The sequence below is a fragment of the Coptis chinensis genome, chromosome 2, assembly GCF_015680905.1.
Source record: "Coptis chinensis isolate HL-2020 chromosome 2, ASM1568090v1, whole genome shotgun sequence".
In the NCBI taxonomy this organism is placed as follows: Eukaryota; Viridiplantae; Streptophyta; class Magnoliopsida; order Ranunculales; family Ranunculaceae; genus Coptis; species Coptis chinensis.
The window spans coordinates 99,474,994-99,494,291 of NC_141457.1; the positions used below are offsets into that span (position 1 = coordinate 99,474,994).

General features: G+C 38.6%; 2 protein-coding genes and 3 pseudogenes across 4 annotated transcripts; 1 reads left to right on the forward strand and 4 right to left on the reverse strand.

Annotated features, from left to right (window-relative positions):
- Positions 1-2,591: 2,591 nt before the first annotated feature.
- On the reverse strand, positions 2,592-3,919 carry LOC147519544 (alpha/beta-Hydrolases superfamily protein). Its single transcript, XM_086591127.1, has one exon. The coding sequence runs from the start codon at positions 3,727-3,729 to the stop codon at positions 2,803-2,805; it is 927 nt and encodes a 308-aa protein (XP_086447253.1). The 5' UTR covers positions 3,730-3,919; the 3' UTR covers positions 2,592-2,802.
- Positions 3,920-5,473: 1,554 nt separating this feature from the next.
- LOC147519545 (exopolygalacturonase-like) lies at positions 5,474-7,756 on the forward strand. The gene is made up of 6 exons (XM_086594146.1): positions 5,474-5,716; positions 6,034-6,174; positions 6,322-6,501; positions 6,671-6,960; positions 7,175-7,403; positions 7,526-7,756. The coding sequence occupies exons 1-6, from the start codon at positions 5,474-5,476 to the stop codon at positions 7,745-7,747; spliced, it is 1,305 nt and encodes a 434-aa protein (XP_086450272.1). The 3' UTR covers positions 7,748-7,756.
- Positions 7,757-9,846: 2,090 nt separating this feature from the next.
- LOC147519546 (DExH-box ATP-dependent RNA helicase DExH12 pseudogene) lies at positions 9,847-12,836 on the reverse strand (annotated as a pseudogene). Its single transcript, XR_015212262.1, has one exon. The product of XR_015212262.1 is annotated as a DExH-box ATP-dependent RNA helicase DExH12 pseudogene (transcript).
- On the reverse strand, positions 12,813-14,513 carry LOC147519547 (DExH-box ATP-dependent RNA helicase DExH12 pseudogene; annotated as a pseudogene). Its single transcript, XR_015212263.1, has one exon. The product of XR_015212263.1 is annotated as a DExH-box ATP-dependent RNA helicase DExH12 pseudogene (transcript).
- Positions 14,466-16,212, reverse strand: LOC147519548 (DExH-box ATP-dependent RNA helicase DExH12 pseudogene; annotated as a pseudogene).
- Between the last annotated feature and the right edge of the window lie 3,086 nt (positions 16,213-19,298).

The window sequence follows — 19,298 nt, forward strand, 5'->3', positions numbered from 1 at the left end:
AGCTCCGCTTCTTTATCTGTTTTTCTTTTCTTTTCTGGTATCTAATTTATTTGTTTGATTTGTTCAAACTTTTCTTATATTGGCCCATATTGAAAGTGCAGAACATTGAAACTTTTCTTACTAGATTTAACTCCATTGCTAGCTGAACTTATTGTTTTTTTTCTTATTTCTTTAGGAAATACAGCAATCACCAGTTCGTGGCAACTCACGCGATATCCGACCTCAATCTACAACTTGTCATTTGAAGAGTTACATAACAAAAACTATGGTTGCACTTGGAGAAGTTTGCACCTATTTACCAACACCTCCAAGTTCGTATAAAGTACGAATCGATGAGATACTCGATGATTTTGCACCGTTGTATGAAGGAGATGGAAGACTTGGAGATATCGTGCTTGGTGACGTCATTGCTTGGCCAAAGAATTACGTGGTTTTTCATTGATGGAGATAGATATGATATGAATCGACAAGAATAGATCTTCCTTTGGCGTGTCTTGTAACCTTGTAAATCCAAGTACATAGTGTATTATTTTGGTCTGTGAATAGTGTTTACTTAGTTGTTGAATGCTTGTCTTGTAACAAGAGTTCAAATATTTTGGTATTGTATCAGACTTGATCTAAGGGTTATTGTATACATTTTGGAATGATATAAAGATGTTTTGTACTTCATTATTCTTATAGTTTCATAACAGTTTTAATTTAAATTATTTTGGTACCCAATCAAATTGAAGCTGCAGGTGGATTGATCTATTTTCTAAAGCATGAACCGTCTGTAATGAGAAATCCAACGAAACACTTTTGATGGACCTGGACACAACACTAGATGAGTGCGAGCTGTTGTTTAAATCACTAAACCACGGCTTATAGCTGTCCACAAAACAACTTTATCGACGGCTTATAGCTGTCCATTTAATTTAAATACTAGACAGCCACTAACCGTCGAGAACAAAATCGACAGCATTTTTTACAACGGCCTATGAGATAGTCAGTAACTGTCGATATTTGATAATCTCGACAGATATCAGCTGTCCTAAATACACTATTATGACATAGTGACCGAAATATTCGGTTTCGGTTCTAGTTCGGTTCCAAGTAATCGGGTATCCATTGGCACTCTTACTTAAAGTTGTGTTATATTAGTAAACTTCTTAATTAAGATTAAAAATTAATATTGTATTAGAAAACTTCTTATGATTAATTAAGAGTGTCCACGTGGCATACCTATGTCTCAAGAATGCGCCACCTAGAAAAGAGATTGTCCACATAAGATGTATTGTGCTTTAATATAGAGAGAGGTGATAGTAGATTTCAGAATTGTCGGAATTTCATCTGTTCCAAAAACCAGACTTCCACATGTTCCAACTAATATTCAGAATTTACATTTTTTAACTCTCAATATATATTGTTATTTCCATACCGTTTTGATTTACAAAAACCTAAATACATTTGACAGAATTCCGAGATTCAGTTTGAGATCACAAAGACACAAACTAAGGTTTGGACACAAGCACATCATCCACTTAGCATCTAAGGCTCTGTTTGGCATAAGAAAAATATATAGTAGATAACCTCGCTTATGAAAACTAATTCATTAGATGTATAAACAACACAAAATTAGTGGGGAAGCTGTTTGGTCTCACTTCTGTTATCAATAAAAAAAAAAAAAAAAAACTAAAATTTTGAGGGAAACTTAATACAGATCCAAAATTGTGCCCATGTTTCAACAATCAATCATCTCACAAAAGTAAACATCTCCATTCTATTCTCAAATATTCTCTCAATACATTTTAAAACTGATTTATAGAGTATGAAATTCTTCTTCAAACCCATAAACACAAAACCTCAAATATTACATTATCCCAAAATGATTTTGATTGATTACAATAGATTAGAAAAGTGATTGATGAGGAGAGTAGACTACTTGGGGTGGAGGCATCTTCATTTTGATTTTGATTTATACTTTGTCTTTGATTGGAAAAAAAAAAGATGAAGTGGAGGCACTGGGGAGGAGAGCTTACTTGGTAGTGGGATGGAGGCTGAAGAGAAGCTTGATACTCATCATGGGAGATTGGGAGAAGAGGAGACTAATTTTTGGTGAACGAAGACAAATTTTTGTTTATTTTTTCCTTTTTTGTCGATATTTGTTTTATTATTTTGTCTTTGAGCCTTCTAACTAAACAAGTAGATCGTAATCTCATGTTCCCACATGGATACCAATATCCACTTTTTTGTGGTTTCACCAACAACTATATTAACAAGCTATACATATTTCAGATGGGCCAAATAGAAAAACATGGATAGTGTGCCCTAACCCATGAATATGGTCCGCTATTCGTGCTACTAAACAAAGCCCTAAAAGTGTGTTAATTTGTTCACTTTGTTGCCTAATCATGACAATCATAACATGTCTAGATTCATTAACCATGGGCGGTTAAGGAAATTAAAGAGATCAATATGAAAGACTGAAAACACAAATCAAGGGATTAGCAACGATCCATCAAACTAATGAAGAATGAGTTTGCTCTTGCAAATCTTTAAATAAGTAGAAGTGGCAACTCGATCATCTCTTGTGACTGGAAGCTCAAACACCATTAACAAATTAAATTTCAGTGTGGATGTATTATTGGTGTTCTTTGTTTGATTAATGGGATCATGATGATCATCGACACATTATTTATCAGGGTTAATTAATTTTGGCCCTGACCAATCACAACACAAATACATGTTTTCAATTACGCCACATTGCACGGAGCAATTAACTCATTTCAGTTGCAAATTACAGTAACAGCGAGAAAACAATACTCACTCAGCTCCATTCATGAAAGCAGCCACACGTTTCATTAAGTCCCCAGCTTTCTCACAAGTAGGACTAAAGAGATGGAATACATGGTTCTCCCCTTCTGCCTCCATAAACTCCACCACTCCCTCCCACCCGTTCTTTCCCAAATTCTCATAATAATACCTTCCCCTATGTTTCAAAGTATCAATCTCAGCAACACACACCAATACCCTTTTGCATCCCAGTTTCGAAAATTTTGGATCATTAACGGGATTGACAAACGGGTCATCTAACCCGCTTGTCGTTGGGCAAACTGCAGTCCATAGCTTCCTTCCCACTTCCGTGCTCACTTCACCTCCAACTGGTTCAACCCCAGCGAAATAAGGATGGACTAAAACAATTCCATTAATCTTAAACTTATTTAATTCAGAATACCCAGCACGAATCGCCATATTATGCGCGATATTAGCTCCTGCACTATCCCCTGCCATGAAAACACGATCAAAGTCCGCGTAATTCTTTAACCATTCTTCTTCAGTTTGAGATGCCCACTGAAGTGAAGTCCACGAATCTTCGTAAGCAATGGGCAATGGATGTTCTGGTGCTCTTCTGTAATCAACCGATACCGCGACAACATTAGCTTCTGCAACAAGTAAGTTGAGATAATTGTGGTATGTTGGAGAGAAGGCAGTTTCTATCACAAATGCACCACCATGAAAGTAAATGAGAAGGGGTAGTTTGGTTTGTGGATCTGTCACTTTGGGTAGATACAATCTAGCTGACAAACCAGTTTCTGGTTGAATAACAACATCTTTTGAGGACACACCTGTTATTGGATCAGTTGATGGTGGAATGAATTCAGAATTTAAGATTCTTTCTTGACGACCATCTTTGTAAATACGAAGAAATGGTGGGAATTCAAATACTATTTCATCCTTGCTTGAATCCATTGGTATGATATCAAAATGAAGAAGTAGTTGATGAGAAGAAATGAGGAGGATCCTTGTTTGTTTGTATTTTTGCAAGGGGGGGTGGATATGGGAAATATTTTGGCTTTTGCACGAGAATATCCGGATGGAAGGGATACGGGTTCAATCAACCGTTCGATCCAAAACAACGGTCTGAAAATCAAAACTAAAAAGAAAAGAGAGAATGTGAATATGTTTTTTTTTTTTTTTTTTGGGAAATATCTTTTTGATTGACTTTTCCCGGATAAAAAATTACTGTCGGGATTGGAACATTTTCTTTGTATATGATATATGATCTAAAAATCAAATGGTCGACCAAACAATTTTGATCGAACGGATATAATATTTTTTTTTTTTTTTGGCGAAACTTTTTAGGTTTTTCTCTTTTAAGGGATAAAAATTAGCATGAAGGGATTGGAACATTTATCAAATTTTGTATATGATAAGTTGATCTGGGGAAAAAATTTATATGAGATAAAAAAATTCAGATCGAACGGATATAATATAATACAAAATATTGGCGAAACTTTTCTAGACCTTTAACTCTTTAAGGCATAGGCGTATAGCATGAAGCCTTATCGTGCCTTGCTTTTCGAATTTTTATAAAATATTTAATTTTTGATTTTTTAAAAACTAGTCTTTTCTCATATATTCGTTCTTTTCAGTAAATTGACGTCCATTAAGAGAAGTTGCATCATCGCTGAAAAACAAAAAATAATTATTAGAATAGTCAAGTAAGAAGCTTGTATTAACTGACAAAGGTAGTGGATGGAGTACGTTTGAGAAACAGTCAAGATGTCCATGTTATGTGGTTAAGAATTTAGAATCCGAAATTTAAAGACTGATCGGATACAAACCCAACCCATTTCAAGCACTAAACAGTTCGCTAAAAGCAGTGGATGTTCACATTGGTCGGGCTCGTGTCATGACTCAAGCTAAGTGCTCAACTTAGTCTCTCTACCATATCCGCAAAAAAGAATAAATGAGTCCACACCTAAATCTAGTAGGTCCAAAATAGGAACACTGATCAGTTCCAATGTTTATGAGAGTCTGAAATCTGAATGAAGTATGTAGACCATCTTTAGGAAAGAAATAAAAAAAAACTAAATATTTGAACCAAACCAAAAAAATATCAACTAACTTTAATAGAAACATTAAATATTCAACATCAAACCGCACACGGAAACCAAGCTTAAACCCATCCGATTTTCGATAAATGGAGACATATAAAATTTGGTATTCGAAACACTACAAGACAGAAGCCCAAACTAACACCAAAGCCCATGCGGTATTTGCAAAACCGAACGCCAAATTTGGTGTTTATTTTGGTGTTTTCATCAACATGTGTCTCACCTGAAAATGAAAAAACAATTTAGTGTTTGATGCTAGGATAGTGTTTCTCCTAAAGATGCTCTTAGGCACCAAACCATTTGTTATTATCACAATATAACAAGACTACACAAAATGAGTGGCATAGTTTGTTGTAGCAATGTTCTATAATGGAATCTAGGCATCCAAGTTTAGAATTCTAGGCTGCCCCATTTAGAAATTGAGGCAACAAATTAAATCTATAATAATGAGGAAACCTAAAAAGAAAAAAAGTGATCAATAATTCAATATACAATGCTGAAATTGTATATAAGGAAGTCAGAAGATCACATCAAAATTCTATAGTGAAGACATCATTTGGCCTAGAGAAAAAAGTGAAACGTTCATTACCGAAAACATGAAGGTTGAGATAGTATTGTTGTTAGTATTTTTCTTTAATACATTTGTTGTAAGAGGAAGAAGTTCTTCGATAATAAAACAAGAAGCTGAACTGCGAAGAGTGTCAACCGGAGGAGAAGACATAGCAACAGTCGGAGAAGAAAGTCTAAATGCATCAAAACTCGCAGTAAGAGCAGGAACAGGAACGTTCAGTGTTAAGAGCTATGGAGCGAAATCAGATGGAAAAACGGATGATAGCAAAGTCCGTCTTTTATTTATTAATTATTACATTTTGTGAACATAAATTTTTCAATATGAAAATTCTTACACTTTCAAAAAAATCTCTCAATTGCTATAGTAAAACAATGCCGGAGTAAAAATGCCAAGTGACTACATGAGCGCATTTATTTTCTACAATCACTTCCTCCTGGGAAAAACAAATCGATTTACGAGCGCGTGCTTGTAATATGCTCTCGCACCAACATGTATATCTGTATCCGTGTAAAATGTACGTAGTAAACATCCATCTATTTGGTAATAACTAACATACGAGTGTCTGATTGGTGTTGTTGATTCCAGAGTTTCCAATTGGCATGGCAAGCTGCATGTGGAGCCAGTGGTTCACCTAAGCTTTTGATACCACCAGGAACATATCTGGTTGGCCCAATTGAATTTACAGGGCCATGCAGCAATGCTTATTCTGTAATTGTTCAGATGGAGGCAAGATTCAAATTTTCTTGGCCGGCTTATCATATTAATTTATTTTATCCGATAATTATGCTTACCATATTACTTTTGATATGGACTTATTAGTGTTCCATTTTCCTCACAGGAAACTGAATTTTATTTTGTGGAATCACCTGGCAGGGTAACTTGATAGCTACAACCAACTTAGCCCAGTATGGAAAAGGTGATTATTGGATTCTGTTTAGTTGGGTTAACGGGTTGAATTTTATCGGAGCAGGGGGGACATTTGATGGCCAAGGAGCTTCAGCATGGCCGAAGAATCAGTGTTCAACACGCAGAGATTGTGTCCGCCTTCCTGTGGTAAATTATTTCTAACCATCAAGTTGACTTGTACAAGTTTCGTTCGAAGGAAACTTCGACAATTGTACTGTTTTTAGCTATGTCTATATCACTATACATCTTAAATATTATCGACAGTTGGGACATGGAAGTATAAGATTTATCATTCTAATTTGTTTTAATTTACCAGAATCTCCTGTTCGTTGCTGTGACAAATTCGGTCGTGAGAAACTTGAGATCAGTAAATAGTAAATCCTTCCACATTGGTATGGTGGATTGTACAAATATCCAAATGTTTGGACTGAATATTATCGCTCCAGGAAATAGTCCAAATACAGACGGTATTCACATTGAGCGGAGCTCATGGGTGACCATTGAGCAGTCATTAATCGCCACTGGTGATGATTGCGTATCAATTGGACAAGGGAGTACTCATGTTACAATTTCTGGCGTTACTTGTGGACCAGGACATGGCATAAGGTAAACAAACTGGCTTTCTTTTGTACTCTGAAAGATAATTGAGCGAATAGAATTAGAGACGTACCTACATGGATACACGATGCCCTGATTATTGATTGAACACTTCGAGTAGAAGCAATCTTGTAAAATTAGGCCTGTGAAAACTGATGCGACATTGGTCCATTTATATATGCGGGACTAAAAGACTAAAAGTTCATGTTGCATGGTTATACAGTATTGGAAGTTTGGGGAGATATCTGAATGAGGGAGATGTGCGCTCAATAACTGTAAAGTTTTGCAACTTTACTGGGACTATGAATGGCGTTCGCATCAAGACATGGCAGAATTCACCAAGTCCTAGTGTTGTAAACAATATAACATTCGACAATAATTTCATGAACAATGTGGGCAATCCGATCATAATCGACCAGACTTATTGTCCTTCCCAACAATGTGCGCACATGGTAAGAACACTAGGCAATTGCGTTCATTTCCTTCAGTTCCAATTTCATGAAATATTTAGGTTGTAAATTTCCACAAACCATCTCAATGGACTATCGTTATGATTTTAAATGGTGTCCTGTAGGCCCCTTCTCGCGTGAAGCTACAGGATATAACCTTCCGAAACATCAGAGGAACCACATCGACTCCTGAGGCAGTAAAACTAATATGCAGCAGCGCATTGCCATGTCAAAATGTTATCCTTCAGGATATTAACTTGCAGTACTCAGCTGGATCCAAGTCAGAATGTCAGAATGTCTACCCAAGATACGCTGGCATTCAAATTCCACCACCATGTGGACAATAACGTTGGTAATATATTGGGGTTGTATACAGGAAAAAAGTGAAGATCGAGACGAGGATTTATATCCAATCAGCGCCGTCCATTCCTTAAACTGGTGACATGTATATCATTCTTTGGGTGCAATGCAAGTGTGTAATCATACCTCATTGACTATCGAAAGAACAATGTTGTTTGCTAGAAACTCTGCATAGCGATGGGCATGACCACATGAGCAGAGTAGGATTATTATGTAGCAAAGAAAGATTTATAACTTCTACAAAATCAACTCTTAAAACAGTTTCACCATTGATCCGTCAAAGTTTATCACATAAATACCATCGCTGATTAAATACTTGTGCCGGCCACTTCAGAACAATATCCACTAGAAAATCATCATTCAACTTAGAGCCGAACTATCTTCAGTATTGACAAAGTTGCTGATTTCAGATTTGCACAAAACAATCATATCCTGCGAATATAAACTTCCAACATATCACTATCTGTGTGTGTATATATATTTAATCAGAGCCACTTCCATACTTCACTGTTAACAGTCTGCACATCACTCTATGAAGTTTTACCTGCTAGTATAGTAGGTTAGCCTGTCAAATGAACACCATCAGAAGTTATATCTGCAATACCACTAAATAATTAAAAGTTGCCAAAGCTCTAATGGCCACATTATCTGTAAGTTGAACACATTCGGAATCCACTTCGCAACACAGAGTGGATCACAGTTGCAATACCTACAATGTCAGCAAGTTAATAATATTGAAACCCAAAAAACACATGGTCCATTAACTTGGAAGTATGAAAAGTAGTAGATGAAAACTTAAAGGCAATGTAGAAAGCGACCACAATAACGGCGAGAACAGTAATGAACCATGTTAATGGAACCCGCGAGAACATTATATTTTAAGGGAAAGGCCACTAGACTACACTATAGGTTGAAGATTGTATTGGTTGGCTGGAAGGATTAAATATCCTTTCTTATCCGAGAGCAAGGAAGATGTCGAGTTACCCATTCAACTGACGACAGTTGTACTTAAGCTGGATCACGCTTAGGGTTCAGTCAGTGTAGCATATCATGTGATACAAGTACAATATATGTTGGAAAGATCTAAATATCACGTACCTTTACAAATCCATTCTCATGAGCAGCAGCAAGCATGTCATGATCCATAGATATAGATAATACAGAAGCCACATTTGTAAGTGTGTCCTCCCCTGATACTGTTAGAGGATTATGATCACTAAGGGACCGTGATTCAAAACTTGCAAAAAAGGGGATTGGGTTGCGCCATACATATAAAATAGTATACAATAATGATGTATTTGGCGAATCAAATACCATGGTGTAATAACGAACCATTCGAATTAGTTGATAAGATTTGTTGATAATTTTGTGAAGGATTCCTGTGAAAGGTTTTCATTAAAGCCTAATCCATGTCGAGTAGATCTTGTCCGTGAATGGTTGATTCCATCCCAACTCCCAATTCCCACTCTATAGAACCACTAGAACCCCACCACACAATGCAAGAGAATATACACTGACTTATGACCATTCATAGTTCATGCAAGAGTGTAATCCTGACAAAAGAGAGTATACAATGAATTATGGGTGAATAGTAATTTACCCAACAAATTGACAATGAACAGCAAGATGAGTATAATTGGCTAATTGCCATTACTGCGTGCAGTGACCATGCCTTAATTGACTTATCTCCACTGCCAGAGACAGCCAAGGCATGAAAACCACTATAGCGCCATTCTTTTAATAATGAAAAACGAGGCAATAAGCCAAGAACACCACCTGATTCAAAATCAATATTAACAACAAAACAACAAGTTCATTCTTTGACTCAAAACTGAAAAACGGATTTCTAAAATTATCATCTACCACATAAAACGAACCTTCAATCACTTGATTCAGCAACCTTTTATAATCTCAATGCAATCTTCTTCTTAACAACAAGTATATCCATAGCAAAGTCGGTAAAACATTTGGGTGATGATACCAGAGGTCTGGGGCTCGAACCCCGCCAGCATCAAAGAGTTACTGATCTTATTTAAAACAGGCTTGCCAATCAAAAAAAAAATATATCTTCAAAAATCAAAACTTAAGGAACTCTGCAACAATAATAAGCATGCGCCTACAATTGTAGCTTAGATCTGGAAGTTCATAAATGAGACATTGTGAACTGATACAAAGTGATAAGTAACTCATAAGGATTGTTTTGCAATCCATTTTTTCTTGTAGTTGAGAGAGAGAGAGCAACTAATTACAAACAAGCCAAAAACTACAATCACCATGTAGGTGTTTTAGATAGAAATATTTACCCATACTAATGTTGATTCAAATTTGAAACATAGTATATCAGCAGCAGATTCAGTCCTTGTGTAAGCAGATAAATTAGCTACTAGCCTACTACCACCACAAAAAATAAACATCAGCATTGACAAAGATAAAAGCATTTTATCAATAGAGCATATTAACTACAAGAAATCGTACAAATAAGACAACTTAGTAATAATGTAGTGGTAGATAATAAAACATGCCTTTCATTTTTTCTCACTTTCATCACCCCCTCCAGCTGCAGCTTTGACATCAATCGTAAACTGATATTCCTGGTCGCAACCCAGATATGAATCACACACGAAATAAAGAGTATATGACTTCTTTCCAAATTCTGCAGGAGCCGCAAACTCAAGATTAACATTTGACTCTCTCTGTAGGGAAACCCTTTTGATGGCAAGCAACTGGTTGGTTTTACTATCACCCACTACAAGCCACCATCCTTCTTCTTTGGCTATGGGATACCTGGGGGCATCAACAGGTCCAACATCTGATCTACCTCCAAGATCACGTTCAAGAGTAACATGCAACATAACATCTTGCCTAGCCCTTATATTCTCACTGTCAATCACGTCAAACATCATATCAATGTTAGGGAAACGGTTGCAGAAGTGTGCAATGTCAATCAGCTGTAAATCAGACATCTGTAGAAGCTTCTGTTTCTCATTGTCCTCCATCTCCACAAGATCAAAGATAGTCTCTATACTCTTTCCAGGGTTCTCATGGCATCGCTTTGCCAACTCCTTGGTGAAGTGTGGAAGCTGTAGAAGCATGGAATCACGATCCCACATAGCTTGAGTAACCATCTGACTAACTTCCATTGCAAGAAGAGCCAGGCCAAGCCATTCATTACTGGAGACAACATCAACCATTGCCTGAAGCAACCTACTAGCAGAGAGAAGCACTTCTCTCTGATCAGCAGCTAGATTTCCAACTACTGTGTACCTTGAAAAATGTGCCTGAAGAAGTGCGTTAGCCTTCAAGTCCGGATCAGTGAGTTTTCGATTTTCAAAGGAAAACCTTTGGTGATTAATCAACCTTCGAGTTAACTCTTCCTCACCCGGCCTTATTGGAAGCTGTGCATATTCTGAAGCTGATGACAGAATCTCTAGAAGGCCCTTCATCTTTGTTTTGGGATTCAAGGAAGAACCGAAACGCTCAATTGTAGTGCAACTGATATAATAATATGAGGCTATCAGGCCAAGGTTCCGAGGAGAAAGATCCATATCATCTTCTATAGAAACACACTTACTCGCTTCTAAATCACTCAAAGTGTTCTCAACGAGCTCAGAGAGGTGGTCCGAAAGATGCCTGTGGCTGACACCCTGTAGATTGTAGTAGTTCGGATTTTGGGTGAGCCTTCGATACATGAATGTCCATGTGAGATAATCCACGGCAGCTTGCTTATTGTCAATAACTCCAGCAACTACCTCTGCATTCAAATTGTCATGCAAGTAGTGTTGCAAATGACTTTCCACAGGGAACGCTTCATACAAGAACTTCTTATAGTATTCTTTATGTGAAGCATGGCAAAGGATCACACACTTACCAGAACTACCAAGACAAGGTCTACTCACATGACCCATCATTTCCAGCAGATCAGAAACAGGGTAGTCAGCCTGAGCACTTTCTGGTCCATTATAGTACTGTGTTCCCATAACCACAACCAGGTGAGAAGATAGTGGCGTCCCCCAGCACATTGAACTGCTCGCAACACAAACTTTTATCCACCCAGCTTTAAACAATTGAAAAACAACTTCCTGATCCATGCTCGTAAGACCTTCGTGTAGGTAGCCTACACCATGGCGAAGCGTAATGTTGAGCATTGGCTCCTTAACCTTTGAGACAAAAGGTTCCAATTCTTCCACTGAACACAATAGAAATGGAGGCTTCTCCCCGCTATCTGCACTTGAGTAAGTCATAAGATCAACTGCAGTAAGCCACACATGCTTCCTTGCAGGAACAAATACGAGTGCTGGCTTCACGTCCTTCGCATGTTGGACAATAGCAGTGTATGTCGGTTTTGTCATTGCTTGCATTCGTGCTTCAAAATTGGCTATGTCCACACCGTGAATGTGTATATCAAGAGGAATGGGTCGGACACCAGGGGAAAAATTAAAAAGACCATGAGAAGTGGCACCAATCCACTCCCCGAGATCTTTTGCATTTGCAAGAGATGTTGATAGTGCCACTATACGGATTTTGTTATCGCTCTGACTGGCGATATATCTCATTCTAGAGACAACCACCTCCATCACTGGACCCCCTTGCCCGCTAATCAAATGCAGCTCGTCAATAATAAAAAGGCTGACTTGCTGGACGTGCTTTCTTTGTTTCCAGCGGCGGGATAGTGCATCCCACTTCTCAGGGGTACTTATAATTATTTTCCCTTTCTCCAGCAACTTCAAGTCAGTTGTTGTTTCACCAGTCAACTCTACCACTCTCATACCCATGCCCTTTCCAAACTTCCTCTCCCAATCACGGTACCGTTCCTTAGCAAGGGCTTCAACAGGAGCAATATACACAGCACGCATGATGCTTTCAGGTCCTTTCTGGTGATTCCGTAACAGAGCAAACTCAGCACAAATGGTCTTTCCACTTCCTGTAGGTGCAGCTACTAAAACATTGTCATCAGTGTTGTACAAGACCGTGAAAACTTGGGTTTGGACAGCATTGAACTGCTTGAGTTCTTGGCAAAGAGCTTCATATTTAGGATTCCTCAATGCAGTAAGAGGAAGCGGCTGAAGATCCAATTATTCAGTCGGTGGAGGAAAATTTTCAGGTAAAATGAGGTGCCTGAAAGAAACAGGTAAGACAAATTGGGAACCAAGCCACCTATCTGAAACCACGTGAATGAAGTACTGAGGAGGAAGTGGTTCATAGACCGGTACCGTGAAATTCAGAGTGTGGTCCTCCTCAACATATTGTTTCTTCAGCATAAAATACTCATGATGAAGGATATGCTCCCTGTCATTGTCCTCAACAATAATCCAAAAAGATTCAACAAGTCCATGAACTTTGTCCTCCCACCTAAAATCTGGTGTAATTGTGAGTTCAACTCTCAAAACAGTCCGGGTAATTGGCTGAACATGTGCGGGCAAATGAAGCTTTGGGAACTGATGAATGAATTTATGCAAGGGTTTACCCATCTTAGGGACATGGATAAGCTCTCCAATCTCCTGAGAACCAAGATCATAATATCTTTCCCAAGCCAAGTCTTTCTTCTCCAGCTTCACTAATATTGTGTTCGGAACATCAGCAAATTGTCAAAGGGAATCTGCACACTCCACATCCTCTTTGTGACCATCTTGCACAAATTCAAAGCCTTCTCAGCCAAGTGCGCCCATCCTCTTTTCAGTATAGTCTCAAAAAGGGCCCGCATAAGACGACCAGCACTCTGTGTGATGAAAACCATGTCAGACATTAAAGAAAGACCCTCAAGCTTCAGTCGCGGTATATATGCTTGGAGCAAAACATTGATTTTGGCACTAGGCTCTTCCAAGCTCTCCTTGATAGGAATGGGCACACGTTCTAAAAGCTTTGTCAACTCCATCTTTTCATCCGGTCTAACTGTAACATACTTAAATTCTTCGCTGAGAGAAAATAACCGACACAGCTCAATATTGCCCATAGTTGGCTTCAGATGCTCGTTGTAGGTGGATATTGTTCCATGCGTTATATAATAGTAGCTAGCAATGCGACCTAGGTCTGTAACATGGAAATAGCCACTTTTCCTGTCATACTTCACCATGTTATTTTTGTCCAAGACGGTGGCAGCAGAATGGATCAGATCAGCGCTCCTCTCCTCCAACAGCGTTTTCCTTGTCAAGACTTCATCTGACAAACCGTAGAGAGTCGGATTATGCATCATGCGAACATACAAGTAAGTATAGCCAATCCAGTTACATGCTTCTCTAGCATTCTGAACCGTTCCTAAAACAATCTCCACATTTAACTGATCAGCCAATTTTGACACAAACTGGCTTTCAATGGGAAGCTGCTGATTCATGAGCGACAGGTAATACTTCAGTTCAGTATGCCCTGTTATTATAATACCTTCCCCAAGAGTGTCATACTGAGGCCTTCCTGCACGACCAAGCATCTGCATAACATCCAGTGGACTTAGTTCAGTCCACGCTCCTTTATCTGGGTTATAAATCTGGGTATCCTTGATGATCACAGTATGACCCGGCAAGTTAACACCCCAAGCAAGAGTAGCCGTTGAAACCAGCACTTGCACATCTCCATCAGCAAAGCGCTCCTCAACAATATCACGATCTCCCCTTGCCATTCCAGCATGATGAACGGCGAATCCATATGGCAACAGATCTTTCAGATCATTGCTCTTAACCAATTCTATTTGACTATGAAGAATCTCACGGCTTGCACAATCATCTTTAAGAAAACAACCTACGGTATCATTAGCAAGAGCAGTATCTCAAATTGCACAAGCTGTTTTGGTCGTTTCTTTCCTAGAGTGAACAAATATAAGGACTTGGTGCTTACCAGCTACAGCCATGACTTTCTTATAACAGATATCGTTCATTACCTGAAACCTCTGCAATGGGTTTTTGACAGTGATCCCAATATACTGCTGAGCAAGTGGACAAGGTCTGTAGCTATTGTTGAAATGGAAAAGTCCTTTCTCCGGATCCACCCACAAGAACAATGCAACATCCTCATAGTTGGGGAGGGTAGCAGATAACCCGACCAACCGTACATGCTCCTTTGTGGTCTCTATTTGCCGACCAGTTCTAGCAACTATACTTTCAAGCACAGGTCCTCTGTTATCATGGAGAAGATGAATCTCATCAATAATAAGAAGCTTCACAAGCTGAGTATATGTTCGATCTCCATATTTTCTTGTTACAATATCCCACTTCTCAGGAGTAGTAACAATTACCTGAGTTTCCTCAATTTGTTGGCGAGTCAGTGACTGATCCCCACTTAGCTCCTGCACCTGGACATTGTAATGTTGCAGGCGGTCTGACAAATTTCTAACTACTTCAGCAACAAGAGCTTTCATAGGTGCAACGTAAACAATCTTATAACCATTGTTGTCGAATGATCCGTCTGGGTTCCTATTCAATGCAATCTGCTGAAGTATGGTCAGCATGGCCACATTTGTTTTCCCTGCTCCAGTAGGAGCACATAATAATATATTCTCAGCTGTAAAAAGGGCTGTCTCATACACCTTGCTCTGCACCCTATTCAGTTGAGTCATACCCTTAAATGCGGGTTGTGCCCAATCAGGCATGACACTGATTTTTATAAGCTCTTCACCAGGATCAAGTGGCTTTGCCTTTAATCCAGGCACATGGACTTCCTCATAGCCCTCGAACTTATGCCGAAAAGAGTCTCCAGGAAGTTCACACTTGCCATTTGCCATCAAGAGACCACCTTGATGAAATGCAAGGCTTTCCAGATTGAGTAGTTGGCGCTGCTGCCCCTTCGACCAACCACTTTCTGCATCTCTATCAACAAATCCCCTCGTATCCCCAGCCCCGCTACTCTCATCTTTCAACCGCCTAGCTTCTTCTCTTATACTCTTTTCTACTTTAATTTCTCTCTCCTTTGCAGTTGTCCTTGTAGTACGCAACTGCTCAACAATTGCCCCAAACCCGGACCCATACCATCAATCTTCTTCCTCATCTCGTCATCTTCAGCTCTTGCCAAACGAGTACACCATACAATTTTCTCATTGTTACTCACAAGAAACCTAACAAGACTGAATTTATCAGACTCTAGAAGCACCACTAGCCTTCTCTCAACTTCCCTAATATCATCTTCCGCAAGTACTTCTTCAAACTCAACGGGCGACACCAATATCATTGTCAAGAGCCTCCGATACTAGATCAACCCCATCGTCGTCTTTAAAATCCCTACTAATAAACCTACCATACAAAACCAACTCATCAAACGTACGGTCCGAAACCACATTCATGTCAATCTCCACCTTCTTATCGATATTCTTAATCTTATCATTCTTTATAACTTCCAAAACTTCATCAGCCGCACTATAAACAACATCATGAGGCTGCCCACCTAAACTCTGTTGAACAATACCAAGCAAAGCCTCGTATGCAACGTGCTTCCTTACTCTTCGCCTTATAGACACCACATTCTTCTTCATCAAGATCAACACTTAATTGGCATAGTATACAACGTACTATACATGTTTTTGCACTTTGGATACTATACAATTTTCTAGGCACTAAACTACATTGTACTATCAAAAAAAATTCAGGTTGCGCCCTGGGCAAATATTCCGGCCAAAATCTGCTGACGTGGCCAAATTTGGAGGTTTTATAATCCTATGTGGAGACATGTCATTTTATTTATTATAAAAAACGTGTGTTGACATTTGCCACACAAGCTGAATAGCCAACAAACATTTCCCGCATTTTCCCTCTTAACTTTTCCCTCTCTTTTGATTAGCGCCCAAAAATTGGAGATTTCATCAAAAACCTAATTGACCAAAATTTGTTGTCTTTAAGACTAAATTGCCTAATTCACACAAACCCTAACCTATATAAAACACTAATCCGGGCAAGAAATCTAGTCCATATTAAAGTAAGTTAATGTTTTTTATATTGTTTTTGTTATATTGTTGTCGGCCATTATACATGAATATTATACTATGATTGTTGTTATATTATTGATATATTGTTGCTAAATTATCGCAGTGGAAACAGGTTGTAATTAATCTCCATCATGGGGGTTCATTTGTTACTAGTCCGCACCTTCGTTACCTTGGTGGTAGGATAGAGTGCTTGGACAATATTGATCAGGATAGGTTTGGATATTTTGATTTAAAATCAATGGTGGAGGAGTGGGGTATTATAATGTGAGTAAAATGCACTATGGTCAAGCCGCCAGTGATAAGGGTTATATGTTAATTTTTGATGATACTAGTATTATGAAAATCTTCGCAATAAGCTGTGGCCGGGAATAGAATTGAGGTATACATTGAACATGATGTTGAGGTGGATTCAAGTGAACAAAATGTTGTGCATGATATTCAAGTAGTTGAAGTTAGAGAATGGAGAAGACATTGAGATACAAACTCGATTCTGAGTGATAAGGTTTGTATTCGGGATGATAATGAGTCGATGAGGAAGATTTTAGGTTTGAGGATTTGCCCCGAATTGTCCGATAATGATGAGGAGCTTATTGAAGTTAGGAAAATGATAGAAGAAAGGAAAAAACGAAAAAGACTTGAAAGAATGAAATCAATTTGGGATGATGGTGATCATGAACCTGAAGTGAATGGTACTGGAGCTGAGCAAGCAATGAATGCTGAAGGTGATGATAATGTTGAAGGTGATGATGATGTTGAAGCAATGAACACTAGTACTGGTGCTGTAGCAGTGGATGGGCTTTATGTTGATGAAGGCAACAATGTGTTTATTAGTGATGATGAAGTTGACCATGGGGATGTTGATAGTGACTATATAGATTCAAGTGATTATGAAAGTCCGTGATAATCGATGAGGATGATGGTATTAGAAAAACCAATAAGTTTAGGTACCCTAGTTTTGATCCCAAGATCGATGTATTTCATGTGCAACCAAGACTAGGGATGGTGTTTGCATCCCCTAATCATTTCAAAGATTGTTTGAATGATTTTGCAATTTGCTCATGGGTACCAACTTTGGTTGAAGTTAAACAACCGAAAAAGAATCCTTGCATTATGTGGCCGAGGATTGCCCATTTAGACTATATGCTAGTTGGATGACAAGCAAGAGAAGCTTCCGTGATAAAGTCCTATATAGAAGAACATAAGTGTTCAAGGATATTTGATGTCCGTGATTGCTAACCAGAAATGGATTGCTAGGATATATGGAAAGAAGATAATCAAGTATCCTAAAATGAAATTGAAGGATTTGAAAGAGCATATTATGCACAAGTTTAAGCTTGATGTGACATTGTGTCACAGTAGAAGAGCTAAAGCTTAAAGTTCTAGATGCAAGTGGAAAAAGGTTTGGTGGTGTATATGCAAAGTTGTGGGACTACCAATTTGAACTAAGAAGGAGTAATCCCGGGAGTACTATTGAGATAGAATTATTTCATCCTACACCTAATGAACCCGGCAGTTGTTCGCCGCGATGTATATAGGGTTTTGCTGCACTTATAAATGCATGGAAGAGTGGTTGCGCACCAATTATTGGAGTTGATGGATGTTTCTTGAAGCGGGTACCGCAAGTGGGGAGCTATTGGCGACCATTGGTAGAGATGCAAACAATCAAATGTTCCCAATAGCATGGGCAGTTGTAGAAGTGGAAAACTCGTGATAGTTGGATGTGGTTTTAGATTTGTCGATGCAAGACTTGGGTTATAGTGAGGGTCGGTCTTGGGTCGACTATTATTAGTGACCAGCAAAAGTGGTCTTGTACAAGTGATAAAAGACTATTTGCCTTTTTCGTTAACGTAAATTGTGCCGCATATGTATATGCCAATTTCAAGAAGACATTCCCCGGTTTACAAGATAAGTTTCGCTTTGGAAGGCTAGCAAATGTGGGACTCCTCAAGAGTTTGAACAAAACATGGATGAAATGAAAAAAGTATTCGAGGGATGCATATCACCACAATTTGATGGTGAAGCAAAACCCAAGACAAGTGGTCAAGAGCTTTTTAGCATGTTTTCCTTGTTCGGATTCTGTTGACAACAACATATGCAAGACATTTAACTCAACAATAGTGGAAGCAAGGGAAAAGAACATCATATAAATGCTTGAGGATATCAGATTGCAAGTAATGGCTAGAATGCAAAAGAAGATTGCAAAGAATGGCTAATTGGAAGACGCCTTTGTCTTATTATAATGCAAAAGTTAGAAACAAATAAAGAAGATCATAGGTTTTGGGTTGCACATTACAATGGAAGCAACTCATTTGAGGCCAGGAAGAACAAATATGAGGCCTTTATCGTGGATGCAACCGCTATGAGATGCAGGTTGTAGAATGTGGGAAATGAATGGCATCCCATGTCCACATGCCATTTCAGTTATGTATTATCTCAACATTGATCCATTGCAAAGCATGTATCTAGTTGGTATAGTGTGGCAGAGTACAAGAAGATATATAGTCATGTGTTACTGACCTTTGAATGGTCAAAACATGTGGCATAGGACAAAAAGGCTCGCTATTTTGCCTCCCCATAGCAAGGAGGATGCCCGCGCACTCTAAGAAGAATAGAAGGAAGGAAGGAGTAGCAGTGGG